The sequence below is a fragment of the Carcharodon carcharias genome, chromosome 4 (genome assembly GCF_017639515.1).
Source record: "Carcharodon carcharias isolate sCarCar2 chromosome 4, sCarCar2.pri, whole genome shotgun sequence".
NCBI classification, from domain to species: domain Eukaryota; kingdom Metazoa; phylum Chordata; class Chondrichthyes; order Lamniformes; family Lamnidae; genus Carcharodon; species Carcharodon carcharias.
The window spans coordinates 187339497-187357057 of record NC_054470.1 but is presented as its reverse complement, the minus strand read 5'-3'; the positions used below and the strand labels follow the sequence as shown (position 1 = coordinate 187357057).

Below are 17561 nucleotides of genomic sequence, written 5' to 3'. Positions count from 1 at the left end.
CAATGACTCCTTGTGGTTCCACATACCCATCACCCTCTGGGTAAAGCAGTTTCTCCTGAGTTCCCCATTCGATTTATTAATGGCTATCTTATACTTATGGCCTCTGACATTGATCTCATGGACACAGTTCCTGCACAGCAACCCTATCAGATCTTTTTGTTTTCTTGAAGACTTCTATCACATCACCCCTCAACCAGGCCAATCTGTTCACTCTTTCCCGATGTGCATAACTTATCAGTTCTGGTGTTTTTTTGGAACCTTGTTTGCCCCTGTGAAACACCATCGGATATTTTGCTATGTTAAGGAGCAAGTTGTTGCTGTTTGAGGAATTACATATGGATGGGGAGAATTTAATAGGCTGAATGGCCTTCTCTCAACCTGGGTTTTCTGAGCTTCTGAAAGACACCCCAATTATATCCTTTGATTTAATTGATTCTTTATTAATTCATTAATTATTGATGTAAAGCCAATCAAAAATTACTGAAACCTTCTGCTGTTTAATATACCTGGCAATGCTGGTGGTAGGACTATCCCTGAGGTACATGTCACTGGGAAAGCAGGTCCCACATCAAGTTCAGGAGAAATCTTAGCAACGGTTTCCCAGATGTGTCTATATTCACCTCCGATCTTGCTGCCTAACTGGTGCTCTGATTCTGTCAAAGAAAGGTACATGTTACTCGCATCATCAGGATTACACTACAGTGGCAGCTCTGTTCACCCCAATCCAATTATCCAGTTTCCTGATTATCTGCCAGACATTTTTACAGGATGTAGTCTAGTACAGAACAGCCTACTGTACCAACCTCACAAGTCAACATCCCAGGCAGAGAAATGCTACAGTGGTTTTTCACAACCTCAGGACATCCTAAAGAATTTAACAGCCAATGAAATACCTTTCTTTTGAAGTGTAGTCATTGGTATAATGAAGGAGAAGCGCACAGCAAGCTCCCACATGATGTGAAAATGACCAGGTAACTTGGGGTTTTTTAGGTGCTGGTTGAGGGATATGTCACTTGAGTGGAGACTTAAACCCACAACCCTCTGACTCAAGAGGCAAGAGTGCAACCCATTGAACCATGGTTGATGCCTATGGAGATTAAATCAATTTGGGTTGCCTGCATTGTATTTACCCCCAGCTCATACTGGGGCATTGCTCTACAATACACATCAGATCAAAACTTTCTGATCCATGATTTCCAATATCCACTGCAGAAAAGGTGTCTCCATCATCGATGGATAATGGAAGCTCCACAATATTTGAAGTGATCAGTAAAGTTACCAAAAGTTGTTTTTGAGGCTGAGTCTTATTTTGTAATATCCCGTTTAGAAGACAGGAAGGAAAATACATATATCTGTGTCAACCTGGCCACTTTAGAAAATTATTACTTCATTTTTAAAATGGACAAAGGCTTTATGCTTGACTAGCCTTAACTCATAACAGAGGAATGTCTCCAGAAACCAACAGGGACCTTGTTACCTTTAAAGAGGCACTAATGCCCCCTGTAACTGCAGAATATCAAATTCCAAAGAAATGTACCAAAACGTTTTACATTTATAAGGCAGAGCTGTGGAGACGGTATGTCTGCAAGAAAGAAAGAGACCCTAACTCCTCTATTAAACACCTCAAAATTCCAGACCTGGGAAAATACATCCTTTGTCCAGCGTCCAGAAGATGGAGTGGAAGGTATGTTACATGACCTCCCCCAAACTGCTATAGCCTGTACTATTATTGTGTGGAACTGAACCAAGGCAGTCTACCATTTTATCAACTAACAGGTAGCAGCAGAAAGAGCCCTGTCCAGGAAAATTGTCCAGCTCTCATCTACACTGTGTACCACTGGAAAATGGGAATTCCTGTATCTGTGCCTAAAAGACTCATTCATCTCTATGTTCCTTCTTCCATCATGGAAGTCATCACTTCTGGAAAGTCGGATCACCCTGCAGCAGTTTCACCTGCTAAACTCTGAAGGAATACCCCACTGGAATTTTGATTCTGGAATCTGGGCTCATGTGAAACCATAACTCTTATTTTTATTGTGATCTTGCCCTGTACCCCTTTCTTTTCCTTATTCCTAATTTATTGTATGAGTGCAACAAGGGGCGGATGTTGTGAAACCCCTTCCCTGTGTTTTGTATGTATGTAAAGTAAACCAACCCTCTTACTTTACCTTATGTCGAGTTTGCTGTGGGGTTGTTAATAGAGGATTGAATCACTCTAAACTGAAGGGTTGGGGAAAAATATGCCACCATTTATAAAGGGGGAAATCAGAAATCAAAACACCTTTCTGTTCACAGGCGGGTAGTGAGAAGAGAAATCAGGGCTGTTGAAATTAATCCCCCTCCTGTCTGTAACAGTAAGCAACTGAAAATGGTGCACAGGCATAGAGGATATAACTGTATAACATTGATGTGATGCCACCATAACAATCCGCATGCCTAATTCCATCTCCTTCTTTCTCCTTCCCCGATCTCTGTGATTTGCATAAAACCATTTTTCAGCAGCCTGATCTTAAATCAGCTCACTCAATTAGAACATCATTTTTTTTCTCCTTCATTCTTTCATGGCAAAGCTAGCATTTGTTGTCCCTAATTGCCCTTGAGAAGGTGGTGGTGAGCTGCCTTCTTGAGCCGCTGCACTCCATGTGGTGTAGGTACACCCACAGTGCTGTTAGGGAGGGAGTTCCAGGATTTTAACCCAGTGACAGTGAAGGAACGGCGATATATTTCCAAGTCAGGATGGTGAGTGACTTGGAGGGGAACCTCCAGGTGGTGGTGTTCCCATCTATCTGCTGCCCTTGTCCTTCTAGATGGTAGAGGCCACGGATTTGGAAGGTGCTGTCGAAGGAGCCTTGGTGATTTGCTGAAGAGTATGATAAACAGGAGGTAATCACTCACTGGTTGAATTTATGTGCGACGTCCTGTAACGTACTTGTGATTAACAGATGAGTTATATAGTTAACGGGTGTATTATATTATTATCTGGTATTCCTACCATCCAAGGTAAGGACATTAGGGTTTAATTTGGGCTTTGAGTGTTGTCTCATTATTTCTCTGAATTGTCATGTTTGCCAGGCTGAGGGTCACTGCTCTGCTAACCAGGCAGTCATCCGGGGCGCAACGTGCTGAGGGACGCCAAAGATTAGAGAAGTGGGGGGTGCAAGACAAAAAGTAAATGAATAAAAAGAAACTAAATGAATCAATGGAAAATGGAGTTACTTAAGGTAGATAATACTGCATTACAATCTTAATTAGTACTATTTAACCTCATGTTAGCCAATAGCACGCTTAAGGTCGCCTTAACCCATCACATGATTTGACATGGGTGAACATGAGAGAGCGCGGGCTGTCCCCGTTCATCTGGGTTGTATGTGACTGACATGCTTGCAACACAACAGTGTTTGGCTGGCTGGCAGCAGACACACATGTTTCCACTGACTGCCATTTCCCCTCTCCAACCACCACCAACAACGCAACTTGTGCTTGTGAACAACAATCATCTACAACACTTATATAAGGTAAGAGGTATTCTTAAAATGGTAAAAGCTTCAAAGTTTGAGTTAAGATGATGTACGTATTTGAATGTCTATTGTGTTTGATTTCCCCCCACCACCCCCCCATCTATCTGTAATAAATCCTTTGTTATATTTGTAGGTTTTTTTGTCATTATGGAGTAATTATGAAAATAACAAAATGTCTTCAGGGCAGCTCAAATGCAACTTGCCCGGGGCACTAACAAACCTTGCGCCGGTCCTGCATGTCTGAACTGTAAGAGTAACCTCTAAGGGTTACAGCATCAATGCTTTTCAGTCAAGTTTCAAGGTGCTAGTTCTGTAGAACTGCAATTTTCAGGCAAGCTAATTTTCCTACAATGTATCATTTCCTTACGTTGGCAGCCACTCTTGTCCTTTCAGACCCTCCTTCGCCTGCTCCAAAGCATTTTGCTTTGAGCCAAACTGGGGAATTTATTACAGAAAATCTACATGGCCTGAACTGTGCTAATCTGTAGGTTGGCAAAAAGCTGGCGGCCTCATGGACAGAAATTCAAATCGTGTTTGCCTTCCTGTCATGCCTTTTATCTTTCCACTGTCCTCAACCAGCTAGGTTTCCACATTCTGTGGAGTCCCTCAGTCTCAATGAATATAGTGGCTCTGGCAAAAAGTCCAGAGGAGAGCCACACGGATGAATCCTCACTGAAAGAACTTCAGTTACTCAGGCTTAAGGAACTGGGTCTATTTGTCTTTGAGCAGCAGGGAACTGATATTAGTCTGCAAAATAATGGAAGAGCTGGATAGTAAACCTACAAATAAATAATTCCAGTTTAACAGATTGGGGAAGGACCAGAGAAAATGAGTTAAACTATGTAACAGTTGGAATAGACTGGATGTCGGGCAATTCTTCTCCTTCCCAGAGGCCGGTAAGCTTCTGGAATGTGTTGTTGCCTTGTGTGGTGGGTGCTGACACTCTGCCTTTAAGTGGGAGCTGGACTGGTTCTCTATGAGAGTAGAGATGGCAGCACATCGAAGGTTACATAAGGAGTCTACAGCGGGAGATGGACAGGTTAAGTGAGTGGGCAAAAAAGTGGCAGATGGAATAAATGTGGGAAAATGTGAGGTTATGCACCTTGGCAGGAAAAATAGAGGAGCTGAATATTATTTAAATGGAGAAAGACGGCTGAAGGCTGCAAAACAGGGGGATTTGGGGGACCATAAACATGAATCCCAAAAAACAAACATGGGTGGAGGTAAAAAATAACAAGGGGAAGAATACACTAGTGGGAGCAGTCTATAGGCCCCATAACAATAGCTATACAGTAGGGCAGATAATAAATCAGGAGATAATGGAGGCACGTAAAAAGGGCAGTACATTAATCATGGGTAACTTTAATCTTCATGTGGATTTGGGAAAATCAAATTGGTAGAGGTAGACAAAAGCAAGAATTCATAGATTGTATTCGGGACAGTTTCCGAGAACAATATATTGTGGATCCAACCAGGGATCAGGCTATTTTGGATCTGGTAACGTGTAGTGAGACAGATCTCAGACTAAAGGATCCCCTAGGAAACAGTGACCATAATATGGTAGAATTTAGCATTCAGTTTGAGAGTGAGAAACTTGGGTCGGAAACAACTGTAGTAAACTTAAAAATAAGGTTAATTACAATGGAATGAGGGCAGAGTTGGCTGGAGTGGACTGGGAAAGGAGTTTAGCAGAAAAAGTGGTTGATGAACAATGGCAGGCGTTTAAGAAAATAGTTCATGACCCTCAACAAAGATATACATCCCAGTGAGAAAGAAGGATTCAGAGAACAGAATAAACCAGTCATGGTTAACCAAGGAAGTTGAGGATAGTATCAAATTAAAAGAAAAGACATACAATGTGGCAAAGATTAGTGGTAAGCCAGAGGATTGGGAAAGTTTTAAAAACCAACAAAAGATGGCCAAAAAAAAATAAAGACAGAGAAAATAAATTTTGAGGGTAAACAAGCAAGTAATATAACAACGGACAGTAAGAGCTTCTTTAAATATATAAAAAGGAATAGAGACCAAAGTGAACATATTCTCATTAGAGAATGAGGCTGGGGAAATAATAATGGGGAACCAGGAAATGGCAGAGGAGTTGAATAAATACTTTGCTTCAGTCTTCGCAGAAGACACTAATAGCATTCCAAAAATACTAAATAATCAAGGGGCAAAAGAGGGGGAGGAAATAGATACAATAACTATCACCAAAGAAAAAGCTTGAGGGAAACTAATGGGGCTAAAGGCTGATAAGTCCCCTGGACCTGATGGGTTGCATCCTAAGATATTAAAGAAAATAGCTGCAGAGATAGTGGATGCACTGGTGGTAATCCTCCAAGAGTCCTTAGATTCTGGAAAAGTCCCAGAAGATTGGAAAACTGCCAATGTAACACCCTTATTCAAAAAGGGAGGGAGACAAAAAACAGGTTACTATAGGCCAGTTAGCTTAACATCTGTCATTGGGAAAATGTTAGAGTCTATTATAAAGGATGTAATAGCAGAGCATTTAGAAACACATAATCTAATTAAGCAGAATCAGCATGGCTTCATGAAGGGAAAATCATGCCTCACAAATTTAGTAAAATTCTTTGTGGAGATAACAAGCAGGATAGGTAAATGGGAAGCAGTAGATGTAACATATTTGGATTTCCAAAAGGCATTTGATTAGGTACTGCACATAAGGCTAATTAATAAGATAAGAGTCCATGGTGTTGGGGGTAGTATATTAGCATGGATAGAGGATTGGCTAACTAATAAGAGACAGAGAGATGGGATAAAGGGAGCATTTTCAGGATGGCAACCTGTAACTAGTGGAGTGCTACAGGGACCAGTACTGGGGCCTCAGTTATTTACAATATATATTAACGACTTAGATGAGGGAAATTAATGTACTGTCGCCAAATTTGTGGTTGATAAAAAAAATAGGTGGGAAGGCAAGTGGTGAGGAAGACACAAAGAGTCTACAGAGGGATATAGACAGGTTAAGTGAGTGGGAAAAAAAGTGGCAGATGGAATATAACGTGGGAAATGCACTTTGGCAGGAAGAACGGAGGAGCTGAATATTATTTACATGGAGAAAGACTGCAGAAAGATGCAGCACAGACGGATTTGGGAGTTCTCGTGCATGAATCCCAAAAAGCTAACATACAAGTTCAACGGGTAATAGGGAAAGCAAATGGGATGTTGGCCTTTATTTCAAAGGGAATGGAGTATAAAAATATGGAAGTTTTGCTAAAATTATACAAGGTACTAGTTAGACCACACCTAGAATATTGTGGAACAGTTTTGGTCCCCTTATCTAAGGAAAGATATACTGGCATTGGAGGCAGTCCAGAGAAGGTTCACTAGGTTGATCCTGGGTATGGAGGGATTTTCTTATGAGGAGAGGTTGAGTAGGTTGGGTCTGTACACATTGGAGTTTAGAAGAATGAGAGGCGACCCTATTGAAACATATAAGATTCTTAGGGGGCTTGACAGGGTAGATGCTAAGAGGTTGTTTCCTCTTGTGGGAGAGTCTAGGACCAGAGGGCATAATCTCAGATTAGGGGTTGCCCATTTACAACAGAGTTGAGGAGGAATTTCTTCTCTCAGAGGGTAGTGAATGTATGGAATTCTTTAGCGCAGAGGGCTGTAGAGGCTGGGTCATTAAGTATATTCAAGGCTGATATAGACAAATTTTTAATCAGTAAGGGAATCAAGGATTATGGGGAAAAGGTAGGAAAGTGGAGTTGAGGATTATCAGATCAGCCATGATCTCACTGAATGGCGGAGCAGACTCAAAGGGCCAAATGGCCTCCTTCTGCTCCCACATCTTATGGTCTTATGGTAATGGTCTCTGTGGATAAAACTTGCCCCATAAGATCTGCTGAACTGATTTTAGTCGCCTGAGGAATCCGGAGAGAAATTTTGCCAAACAGAGTTTTCCCCTTTTTGGCCCCAGCTTTTTTCAATTTCATTGTAATTGTCCCAAGAGATTATATGGTTGTGGGAGGTCGGGGGAGTGGTGGTGGGAGCGGAGTGGGGCAGGGGAGTGTAGGGAGTGTCCAGCCATGATGTTTCAGCTATCATGATGTGTGGGAGAGACTTGATCAAGCAGCTGAGAGGTTAGGTTGGAGAAGCTGGGGTTGTGGTCCATGGAGCAAAGGAGATTGAGGCGAGATGTGATGAAGTGGCACAACATTGTGACAGGTTTGGATAAGATAGACAAAGAAAAGCTGTTCCCATTAGCTGATGGTGCAAGGACTAGGAGGCACGGTTTGAAGGCTTTGGGCAAGAGATGCAGCGGGGGCAGGGTGGTGTGAGCAAGAACTTTGTTACACGGTGAGTGATAACAACCTGGAACTCACTGCCCACGGGACAGAATGGGAGATGTTTCCTTCAATGCTATGAAGATTTACCTGTACAATGTGGCATTTCAGAGCACATTTTTGCTACGGTTCCCAGCAGGTGCCCATCATTCAGGTCACTCAAGTACGTCAGGTCAACATTCCACTCAGTGACAGCCAGCTTTTTCAGTACAAAATACTCCGTCATTCTTCTCTAAAAAGGAAAAAAGCGATTTCCTGTAAGTTCTTGTGCTCTGGAGTACATTGCCTGGAAGAGCATTAGAGTTGGATTCAGCAGAAATTCAATCAATACTTGGAACGGAAAATATTTTCAGGGGTACGGGGAAAGAGCAGGAGATGTGGTTAGTGGGTCTAACTAAATAGCTCTTTCAGGGCAGTACCTTGTCCACTTATATCAAACCTATCACAATGTTGTGCCTCTTCATAACATCTCGCCTCAATCTCCTTTGCTCCATGGACCACAACCCCGGCTTCTCCAACTTAACCTTTCAGCTGCTTGATCAAGTCTCTCCCACACACCATGATGGTTGGAACATCATGGCTGGACACTCCCCTGCCCCACTCCGCTCCCACCACCACTCCCCCCACCTCCCACAACCATATGATCTCTTGGGACAATTACAGGATGGCACCATTTCGAGGTCCTGACCTCATACCTGCAGGCATCATGCCCGCCGGCACAATCTTCTGGGAAGTCACCTCATAATTGGCTGCCTCCGGGTGGGCTCCTCAGGCTGCAGGCCCGATCAGAGAGAGCCTGTGGCCTTGGAAGGATATGGAGGTCCCACTGGGCAGAGGTGGACACTGCCGCGGAAGGAGGGGGTGGGGGGGTCATTGGGGGCACCTCCATTTTGAGCCGCGCTCGGACGAAGGCTCGAATATTTTTTAAAAATAAACTCTGGCCACAGCCGCCAGGCCATGTGCCTCCCTTACAACTCCCTCCTCCCCACCCCCAAAGGACAACTGGCTGTCTGAGTTGTGATCTGCTGAACAATGCATCTCTAGTGGGGGTGGGGGAGGGGGCTTAAGAACAGGGGGCCTTGTGGCCTCCCCTTTCTGCTCCAAAGAGCACCAACCAGCAAGGCACCCCCAGGCTCTGCCCTCAGTGGTATGATCCAGGCAGCAGTCCATCAGCCGCTGCTGGATGAGTGGTCATTGAAGTGATGACTCTGCCTTGGCAAGATTGTCTGAAGTGGGGTGGGGTGGGGCGGAGGGGGAGTGGGATATGGTAGCCCATTGATCCGACCCCCAGATTTGTGAATTTCCTCCCAATCCCATCATCAAACCAAGTTCCACCAGATCAGGAAGAGTCTACCCTCAAAAGAGCTGGCACAGGCATGATAGGCAGAATAGTCTCTCAGTGTTGCATTATTCTACAATGGCAGTGGCTGATAAAAGAACAAAAGACAAAAAGGTCAAGAATCAATTCATATAGCTGGCATTACCATCCCCAGTTACCCTCGAGAAGGTGGTGGGTGAGCTGCCTTCTTGAACCACTGCAGTCCATGTGCTGTTAGGGAGGGAGTTCCAGGATTTTGACCAGTGACAGTGAAGGAACAACGATTATAGTTTGAAGTCAGGATGATGAGTGACTTGGAGGGGAACTTCCAGGTGGTGGTGTTCCTGTGCATCTGCTGCCCTTGTTCTTCTAGATGGTAGTGTTTGTGGGTTTGGAAGGCGCCATCGAATTTCTGGTGAATTCCTGCAGTGCATCTTGTAGATGGTACACACTGTTGCTACTGCGGGTCGGTGGTGGAGGGAGTGAATGTTTGTGGATGGGGTGCCAATCAAGCGGGCTGCTTTGTCCTGGACGGTGCCCAGCTTCTTGAGTGTTGTTGGAGCTGCACTCATCCAGGCAAGTGGGGAGTATTCCATCACACTCCTGACTTGTGCCTTGTAGATGGTGGACAGGCTTTGGCGAGTCAGGAGATGAGTTACTCGTCACAGAATTCCCAGCCTCTGACCCGGGGAAAATGCATTTGACCGTGTTCCTGGTAGTTACACATGGATTACACCTGCTCAAGTTCCACTGCTGACTATGGACAGCCTTTCCAGGGTGAAACAAGTTGACCTATCCTATTCTAATGGCCGGTGTCACAGCTTCTATCATGGACACATCTTGGAGGCCGCCTGGAAGCTGCAATCTGTGGCACACTGTGCTCAGTCTGGACAGAGGCATCACCAACCACCAGCCCATCCCAAACAGTAAACCAGACCACCGTACATCTTCAGGGACTGGCTGTCCAACCTTGGCCGCTTTCATCTCCTCTCTGGAGAGGAGAAGGCTGAGGGGGTTCGATAAGGCAGGCACAGCGAAGGTGGGTTCACTTGTGTAGGGGACCAAAACTCGGTGACATAAATACAAGGTAATCACAAATAAATTCAAAAAGAAAACGAGGTGGGGGGGCTTCATTAATGAGCAAGTGGTTAGAAGGTGGAATTCGCATCCACATGGAGCAGTGGAGGCAAATTGCTTAGGTTTAACAGGGAGTTAGACAAACACACAAAGGAGAAAGGAATATAAGGATATGCAGATTGGACCTAGAAGGATGAGGGCAGCTGTCGGGGGGCGAAATCTTGTTGAGGCGTTGGGGGTCTCACCTGCTCGCTGGAGAGCCGATGAGAGACTTGCGCTAACTCTCTTCTCTTCCCGCTGAGCCACAAGCTAATCAGGCAGTAGCAAGGCCAGCAACGGGCCTTCCTCAGGAATCAAAGCCCCCGGGCGGAAGTCTTGCTCACTGAGCGCTGCCTGCCAATCAGAAGATAGCAACTCTTGTGCTCCGTGGCGCCACTGGGAAAGCCGTGGCAGCTGTCGGAAGGACAGGCACCAGGCGCCCATGATCGTGGAGTGACCCAGGCCATAGTTAAGTAATGGGGTGGGAGGGGGGGGAAGGGATGGGAGGAGGACGAAAGGATCATGGGGTGGAGGTCTTGGAAAGAAGGGAGTAGAGCAAGGGCAGGGGGCGGCTCTTAATAGCCTCCCCTTCCCAATGTCCAGTCTCTCAATCTGGAACTGAGTGCTTTTGATTAAGTGATGCCCCCCACCCTCCTGCCACCATGCCCCAGTGGTGACAAGCAACCCATACAGGTTTACCTCTTGTACACACCTCATGGCAACAGGTCTGCTTATAGTTGGGTTAACACCTGCAGTGGTGGGATGAGGCCCTTAAGTTGTTATTAATTGGCCTCACTTGGTGAACAGGTTGAAAGGTCAACCTTGGGCCTTCCCACCCAGAGCTTAAGTTGGATAGAGGCAGGAAGGTGGTGGGGTTCTGATGCACCACCATCCCACTTAATTACATGCCCTTCCTGCCACCAAGCTCACCACCAGCGAGGACACAAACTTCCACCTGATGCATAGGAAGTTCCCCTCCGACCCACACACCATCCTGACCTGAAACTATATCGCCATTCCTTCGACTGTCACTGGCTCAAAATCCTGGAACTCCCTCCTTAACAGTGCTCACTAACTCACCACCATCTTCCCAAGGGCAATTAGGGATGGGCAACAAATGCTGGCCCAGCCCACATCCCGTGAACGAATAAATTTTAAAAATGGATTAGATGAATAGGGTTAGGAGGAGGGTCGTGTGGAGCATGAATATTGGCATGGGCCCGTTGGACTCTTTCTGTGAATTCTGTGTACTTCTCTCTAATGAATACAAGTGTCAGTACTCACCAGCATTAGGAAGCGACCAGCTGGCTTGGTCCACTGAGCGTTCTTTTTGAGCGCTCTCTGGGACAAAGGTAAGTTGCGTAGAAGGACAACATGAAGGCAGAACATTCTGCACATGTCTGCTGCTGCTCGAATAGACAGCTTTTCAGGATCACCCTGTTTTCAACACACACAAAACAAGAAATTCAAACTTTGAGCTAAAAGTAAACCTTGCCCCTTTGGAGAAAGTGGCTTCAGTGTAAATATATTTCCCCATCCACAAGAAACCATGAAAAACTTGTAACTTCTCCCTCCCTCACCCCCCACCCTCAGCCGACACATTCTCACTAATGAAAGAGAGCTGTCTCAGGGGGCAGTCTTTCTATAACCACAACATTGGGTCCCCCTATTTGATTTGAATGACGTGTTCCTGGGGCAGTTTAATACTTTTATAACGCCTGGCTGTATTGAGGAAGTCTGATCCAGCACGCTTGACCCAAGCACAGCAAGTCTGCTTATTTAAAATCCAGCCAGCTGCCCACACACCAACAGTTCTGAGTAAGATTTACCAAAGCCAACTTTGTAAACCTAGTTTAACCAGTGAGGACGAAAGGGAGAAGTTCTGACTGGGAATGAAGGAATTCAGTGGAGATCTCACAGAGTCGGTGCAACGCAGCAGGAGACCATTCAGCCCACTGAATCCCTGCTGGCCCCATCCTCCTCTTTCAGATGTGGGCATCACTGGTAGTCAACAATTATTGCCTATCCCTAAGGTGCTGGCAGTGGAACTTCTTAGGAACACAGGAATCACTTGGTGAAAAAAGGCCAAGGTCCATTTAGTTCACATTGAACCATCCAATGATGCTGAGGGCAGTAGCATAGTGGTAACTTTGTGGGGCTACCATCTAAAGAAGCTGGGGTAATGTCCTGCAATCATAAACTCAAATCCCACCATGGTAGCTTGGGGAGTTTCAATTTCATGAATTAATAAACATGAAGTAAAATGCTAGCCTCATTAATAATGCTCCCGAAAGTAAGGGGACAGTGCTGGTTCACGAAGGCTCCTCAGGGACACACATGTTTTAGCCACAGGTCGCAAAAGGGGAGAGTTACCTTTTTGTTTTTCGTCATTTTATCTTGTCCAGCTGCGGTTTTTGCCGCTGCCATCTCACAGGCGTGAGTGTTCAAAGCTGCTGAGCAGGACACAGCACAAACAATTCTGCTGACGTCTGTTCCCTGGGGCCACAGATCCTTCAATTTCAAGTAGCTGTGATGAATCTGAAAGAGTTAAGAGCATTGATGTAGGTCTGATGTATGTGTAAGAGATTATGGCCCGCTGTTTAATTAATATACCAGAGAATGTTGCCGCAGGGAAATAGAACATTCATCTCATTAAAAACAAAAACAGAATTACCTGGAAAAACTCAGCAGGTCTGGCAGCATCGGCGGAGAAGAAAAGAGTTGACGTTTCGAGTCCTCATGACCCTTCGACAGAACTTGAGTTCGAGTCCAGGAAAGAGCTGAAATATAAGCTGGTTTAAGGTGTGTGTGTGGGGGGCGGAGAGATAGAGAGACAGAGAGGTGGAGGGGGTTGGTGTGGTTGTAGCGACAAACAAGCAGTGATAGAAGCAGAATATCAAAAGATGTCAACAACAATAGTACAATAGAACACATAGGTGTTAAAGATAAAGTTGGTGATATTATCTAAACGAATGTGCTAATTAAGAATGGATGGTAGGGCACTCAAGGTATAGCTCTAGTGGGTTTTTTTTTTTTATTTTATATAATGGAAATAGGTGGGAAAAGGAAAATCTTTATAATTTATTGGAAAAAAAAGAGAAGGGGGAAACAGAAAGGGGGTGAGGATGGGGGAGGGGACTCACGACCTAAAGTTGTTGAATTCAATATTCAGTCCGGAAGGCTGTAAAGTCCCTAGTCGGAAGATGAGGTGTTGTTCCTCCAGTTTGCGTTGGGCTTCACTGGAACAATGCAGCAAGCCAAGGACAGACATGTGGGCAAGAGAGCAGGGTGGAGTGTTAAAATGGCAAGCGACAGGGAGGTTTGGGTCATTCTTGCGGACAGACCGCAGGTGTTCTGCAAAGCGGTCGCCCAGTTTACGTTTGGTCTCTCCAATGTAGAGGAGACCACATTGGGAGCAACGAATGCAGTAGACTAAGTTGGGGGAAATGCAAGTGAAATGCTGCTTCACTTGAAAGGAGTGTTTGGGTCCTTGGACGGTGAGGAGAGAGGAAGTGAAGGGGCAGGTGTTGCATCTTTTGCGTGGGCAAGGGGTTGTGCCATAGGAGGGGGTTGAGGAGTAGGGGGTGATGGAGGAGTGGACCAGGGTGTCCCGGAGGGAGCGATCCCTACGGAATGCCGATAAGGGGGGTGAAGGGAAGATGTGTTTGGTAGTGGCATCATGCTGGAGTTGGCGGAAATGGCGGAGGATGATCCTTTGAATGCGGAGGCTGGTGGGGTGATAAGTGAGGACAAGGGGGACCCTATCATGTTTCTGGGAGGGAGGAGAAGGAGTGAGGGCGGATGCGCGGGAGATGGGCCGGACACGGTTGAGGGCCCTGTCAACGACCGTGGGTGGAAAACCTCGGTTAAGGAAGAAGGAGGACATGTCAGAGGAACTGTTTTTGAATGTAGCATCATCGGAACAGATGCGACGGAGGCGAAGGAACTGAGAGAATGGGATGGAGTCCTTACAGGAAGTGGGGTGTGAGGAGCTGTAGTCGAGATAGCTGTGGGTGTCGGTGGGTTTGTAATGGATATTGGTGGACAGTCTATCACCAGAGATTGAGACAGAGAGGTCAAGGAAGGGAAGGGAAGTGTCAGAGATGGACCACGTGAAAATGATGGAGGGGTGGAGATTGGAAGCAAAATTAATAAATTTTTCCAAGTCCTGACGAGAGCATGAAGCAGCACCGAAATAATCATCGATGTACCGGAGAAAGAGTTGTGGAAGGGGGCCGGAGTAGGACTGCAACAAGGAATGTTCCACATACCCCATAAAGAGACAGGCATAGCTGGGGCCCATGCGGGTACCCATAGCCACACCTTTTATTTGGAGGAAGTGAGAGGAGTTGAAGGAGAAATTGTTCAGCGTGAGAACAAGTTCAGCCAGACGGAGGAGAGTAGTGGTGGATGGGGATTGTTCGGGCCTCTGTTCGAGGAAGAAGCTAAGGGCCCTCAGACCATCCTGGTGGGGGATGGAGGTGTAGAGGGATTGGACGTCCATGGTGAAGAGGAAGCGGTAGGGGCCAGGGAACTGGAAATTGTTGATGTGACGTAAGGTGTCAGAGGAATCACGGATGTAGGTGGGAAGGGACTGGACAAGGGGAGAGAGAAGGGAGTCAAGATAACGAGAAATGAGTTCTGTGGGGCAGGAGCAAGCTGAGACGATCGGTCTACCGGTCTCCGACTTACCCCACATGGATTTCAACTGAAATTCCACCCCTCATGTTTCGAACCCACCCAGGATTACAGGTATCTCCGGGACATAAAACGTTTCTCGGACTGCTGTTCCCGTCACATTCTGAAATCCACTCTCAGTGCCATGCGCCGCCATATGAACACACTCGACCTCTCCCTCCAGCAGCACCGCCGTACCCTTTTTCAAAGCTGCGCGTGCCCCCAGTTTCATTTTATCCTTCGGCTCATCCGACGCCTCAACAAGAAACTTTTTCTCTTTCTCTCAAGTGCTAAGGAACGCAAGCTCCAACAACTCATCGACACCAACACCCATCTAGGACCCTCCACCCCTGTCTGTTCCTCCGTCCCCACCCCATCTTCCAATCCCAGCCCCAGCCGTGTATTCACTATACCCCCTGACCTTCCCCTCTCCGATGCTGAACGTTCAGTGCTCAGCAAAGGACTTAGTTTCATACCCTTACGCCCTCACCTCAATGAATTTCGGGCTCGGCATGATACTGAACTCTTCTTCCGCCGTCTTCGTCTCCGGGCTCACTTCTTTGGGCAGGAGTCCTCTCCCAGTTCAACGGATCCTTTTACCCATCTTCAATATTCTCCCTCCACCTGGACCCCTCCCTCTGGATTCTTACCTTCTCTCGATCTTTTCATTGAGAACTGTCGGCGCGACATTAGTCGTCTCAATTTCTCTGCTCCTCTCACCCATTCTAACCTGTCTCTCTCTGAACTTACTGCACTCCATTCTCTCAGGTCCAACCCTGACATTGTCATCAAACCCGCTGACAAGGGTGGTGCTGTTGTTGTCTGGCGCACTGACCTCTACCACGCGGAGGCTGAGCGTCAACTCGCAGACACTTCCTCCTACCTCTCCCTGGACCATGACCCCACCACTGAACATCAAGCCATTGTTTCCAGGACTGTCACTGACCTCATCTCCTCTGGGGATCTCCCTCCCACAGCTTCCAACCTGATAGTTGCCCAACCTCGGACGGCCCGCTTCTATCTCCTACCCAAAATCCACAAACAGAACTGCCCCGGTAGACCGATCGTCTCAGCTTGCTCCTGCCCCACAGAACTCATTTCTCGTTATCTTGACTCCCTTCTCTCTCCCCTTGTCCAGTCCCTTCCCACCTACATCCGTGATTCCTCTGACACCTTACGTCACATCAACAATTTCCAGTTCCCTGGCCCCTACCGCTTCCTCTTCACCATGGACGTCCAATCCCTCTACACCTCCATCCCCCACCAGGATGGTCTGAGGGCCCTTAGCTTCTTCCTCGAACAGAGGCCCGAACAATCCCCATCCACCACTACTCTCCTCCGTCTGGCTGAACTTGTTCTCACGCTGAACAATTTCTCCTTCAACTCCTCTCACTTCCTCCAAATAAAAGGTGTGGCTATGGGTACCCGCATGGGCCCCAGCTATGCCTGTCTCTTTATGGGGTATGTGGAACATTCCTTGTTGCAGTCCTACTCCGGCCCCCTTCCACAACTCTTTCTCCGGTACATCGATGATTATTTCGGTGCTGCTTCATGCTCTCGTCAGGACTTGGAAAAATTTATTAATTTTGCTTCCAATCTCCACCCCTCCATCATTTTCACGTGGTCCATCTCTGACACTTCCCTTCCCTTCCTTGACCTCTCTGTCTCAATCTCTGGTGATAGACTGTCCACCAATATCCATTACAAACCCACCGACACCCACAGCTATCTCGACTACAGCTCCTCACACCCCACTTCCTGTAAGGACTCCATCCCATTCTCTCAGTTCCTTCGCCTCCGTCGCATCTGTTCCGATGATGCTACATTCAAAAACAGTTCCTCTGACATGTCCTCCTTCTTCCTTAACCGAGGTTTTCCACCCACGGTCGTTGACAGGGCCCTCAACCGTGTCCGGCCCATCTCCCGCGCATCCGCCCTCACTCCTTCTCCTCCCTCCCAGAAACATGATAGGGTCCCCCTTGTCCTCACTTATCACCCCACCAGCCTCCGCATTCAAAGGATCATCCTCCGCCATTTCCGCCAACTCCAGCATGATGCCACTACCAAACACATCTTCCCTTCACCCCCCTTATCGGCATTCCGTAGGGATCGCTCCCTCCGGGACACCCTGGTCCACTCCTCCATCACCCCCTACTCCTCAACCCCCTCCTATGGCACAACCCCTTGCCCACGCAAAAGATGCAACACCTGCCCCTTCACTTCCTCTCTCCTCACCGTCCAAGGACCCAAACACTCCTTTCAAGTGAAGCAGCATTTCACTTGCATTTCCCCCAACTTAGTCTACTGCATTCGTTGCTCCCAATGTGGTCTCCTCTACATTGGAGAGACCAAACGTAAACTGGGCGACCGCTTTGCAGAACACCTGCGGTCTGTCCGCAAGAATGACCCAAACCTCCCTGTCGCTTGCCATTTTAACACTCCACCCTGCTCTCTTGCCCACATGTCTGTCCTTGGCTTGCTGCATTGTTCCAGTGAAGCCCAACGCAAACTGGAGGAACAACACCTCATCTTCCGACTAGGGACTTTACAGCCTTCCGGACTGAATATTGAATTCAACAACTTTAGGTCGTGAGTCCCCTCCCCCATCCTCACCCCCTTTCTGTT

At 46.9% G+C, this 17561-nt stretch overlaps 1 protein-coding gene across 2 annotated transcripts in view; it reads right to left on the bottom strand.

Moving 5' to 3' along the window:
• Window positions 1–17561, bottom strand: part of LOC121277497 (probable ATP-dependent RNA helicase DDX60) — a 257982-nt gene that overhangs the window by 90807 nt on the left and 149614 nt on the right. For both annotated transcript variants that reach the window (XM_041187050.1, XM_041187051.1), the window contains exons 6-9: window positions 12633–12797; window positions 11544–11696; window positions 7916–8057; window positions 507–653 (exon numbers count right to left, since the gene is read on the bottom strand). In XM_041187050.1, coding sequence (XP_041042984.1) covers window positions 507–653; window positions 7916–8057; window positions 11544–11696; window positions 12633–12797 — 607 coding nt within the window. The remainder of the gene's footprint in view (window positions 1–506; window positions 654–7915; window positions 8058–11543; window positions 11697–12632; window positions 12798–17561) is intronic.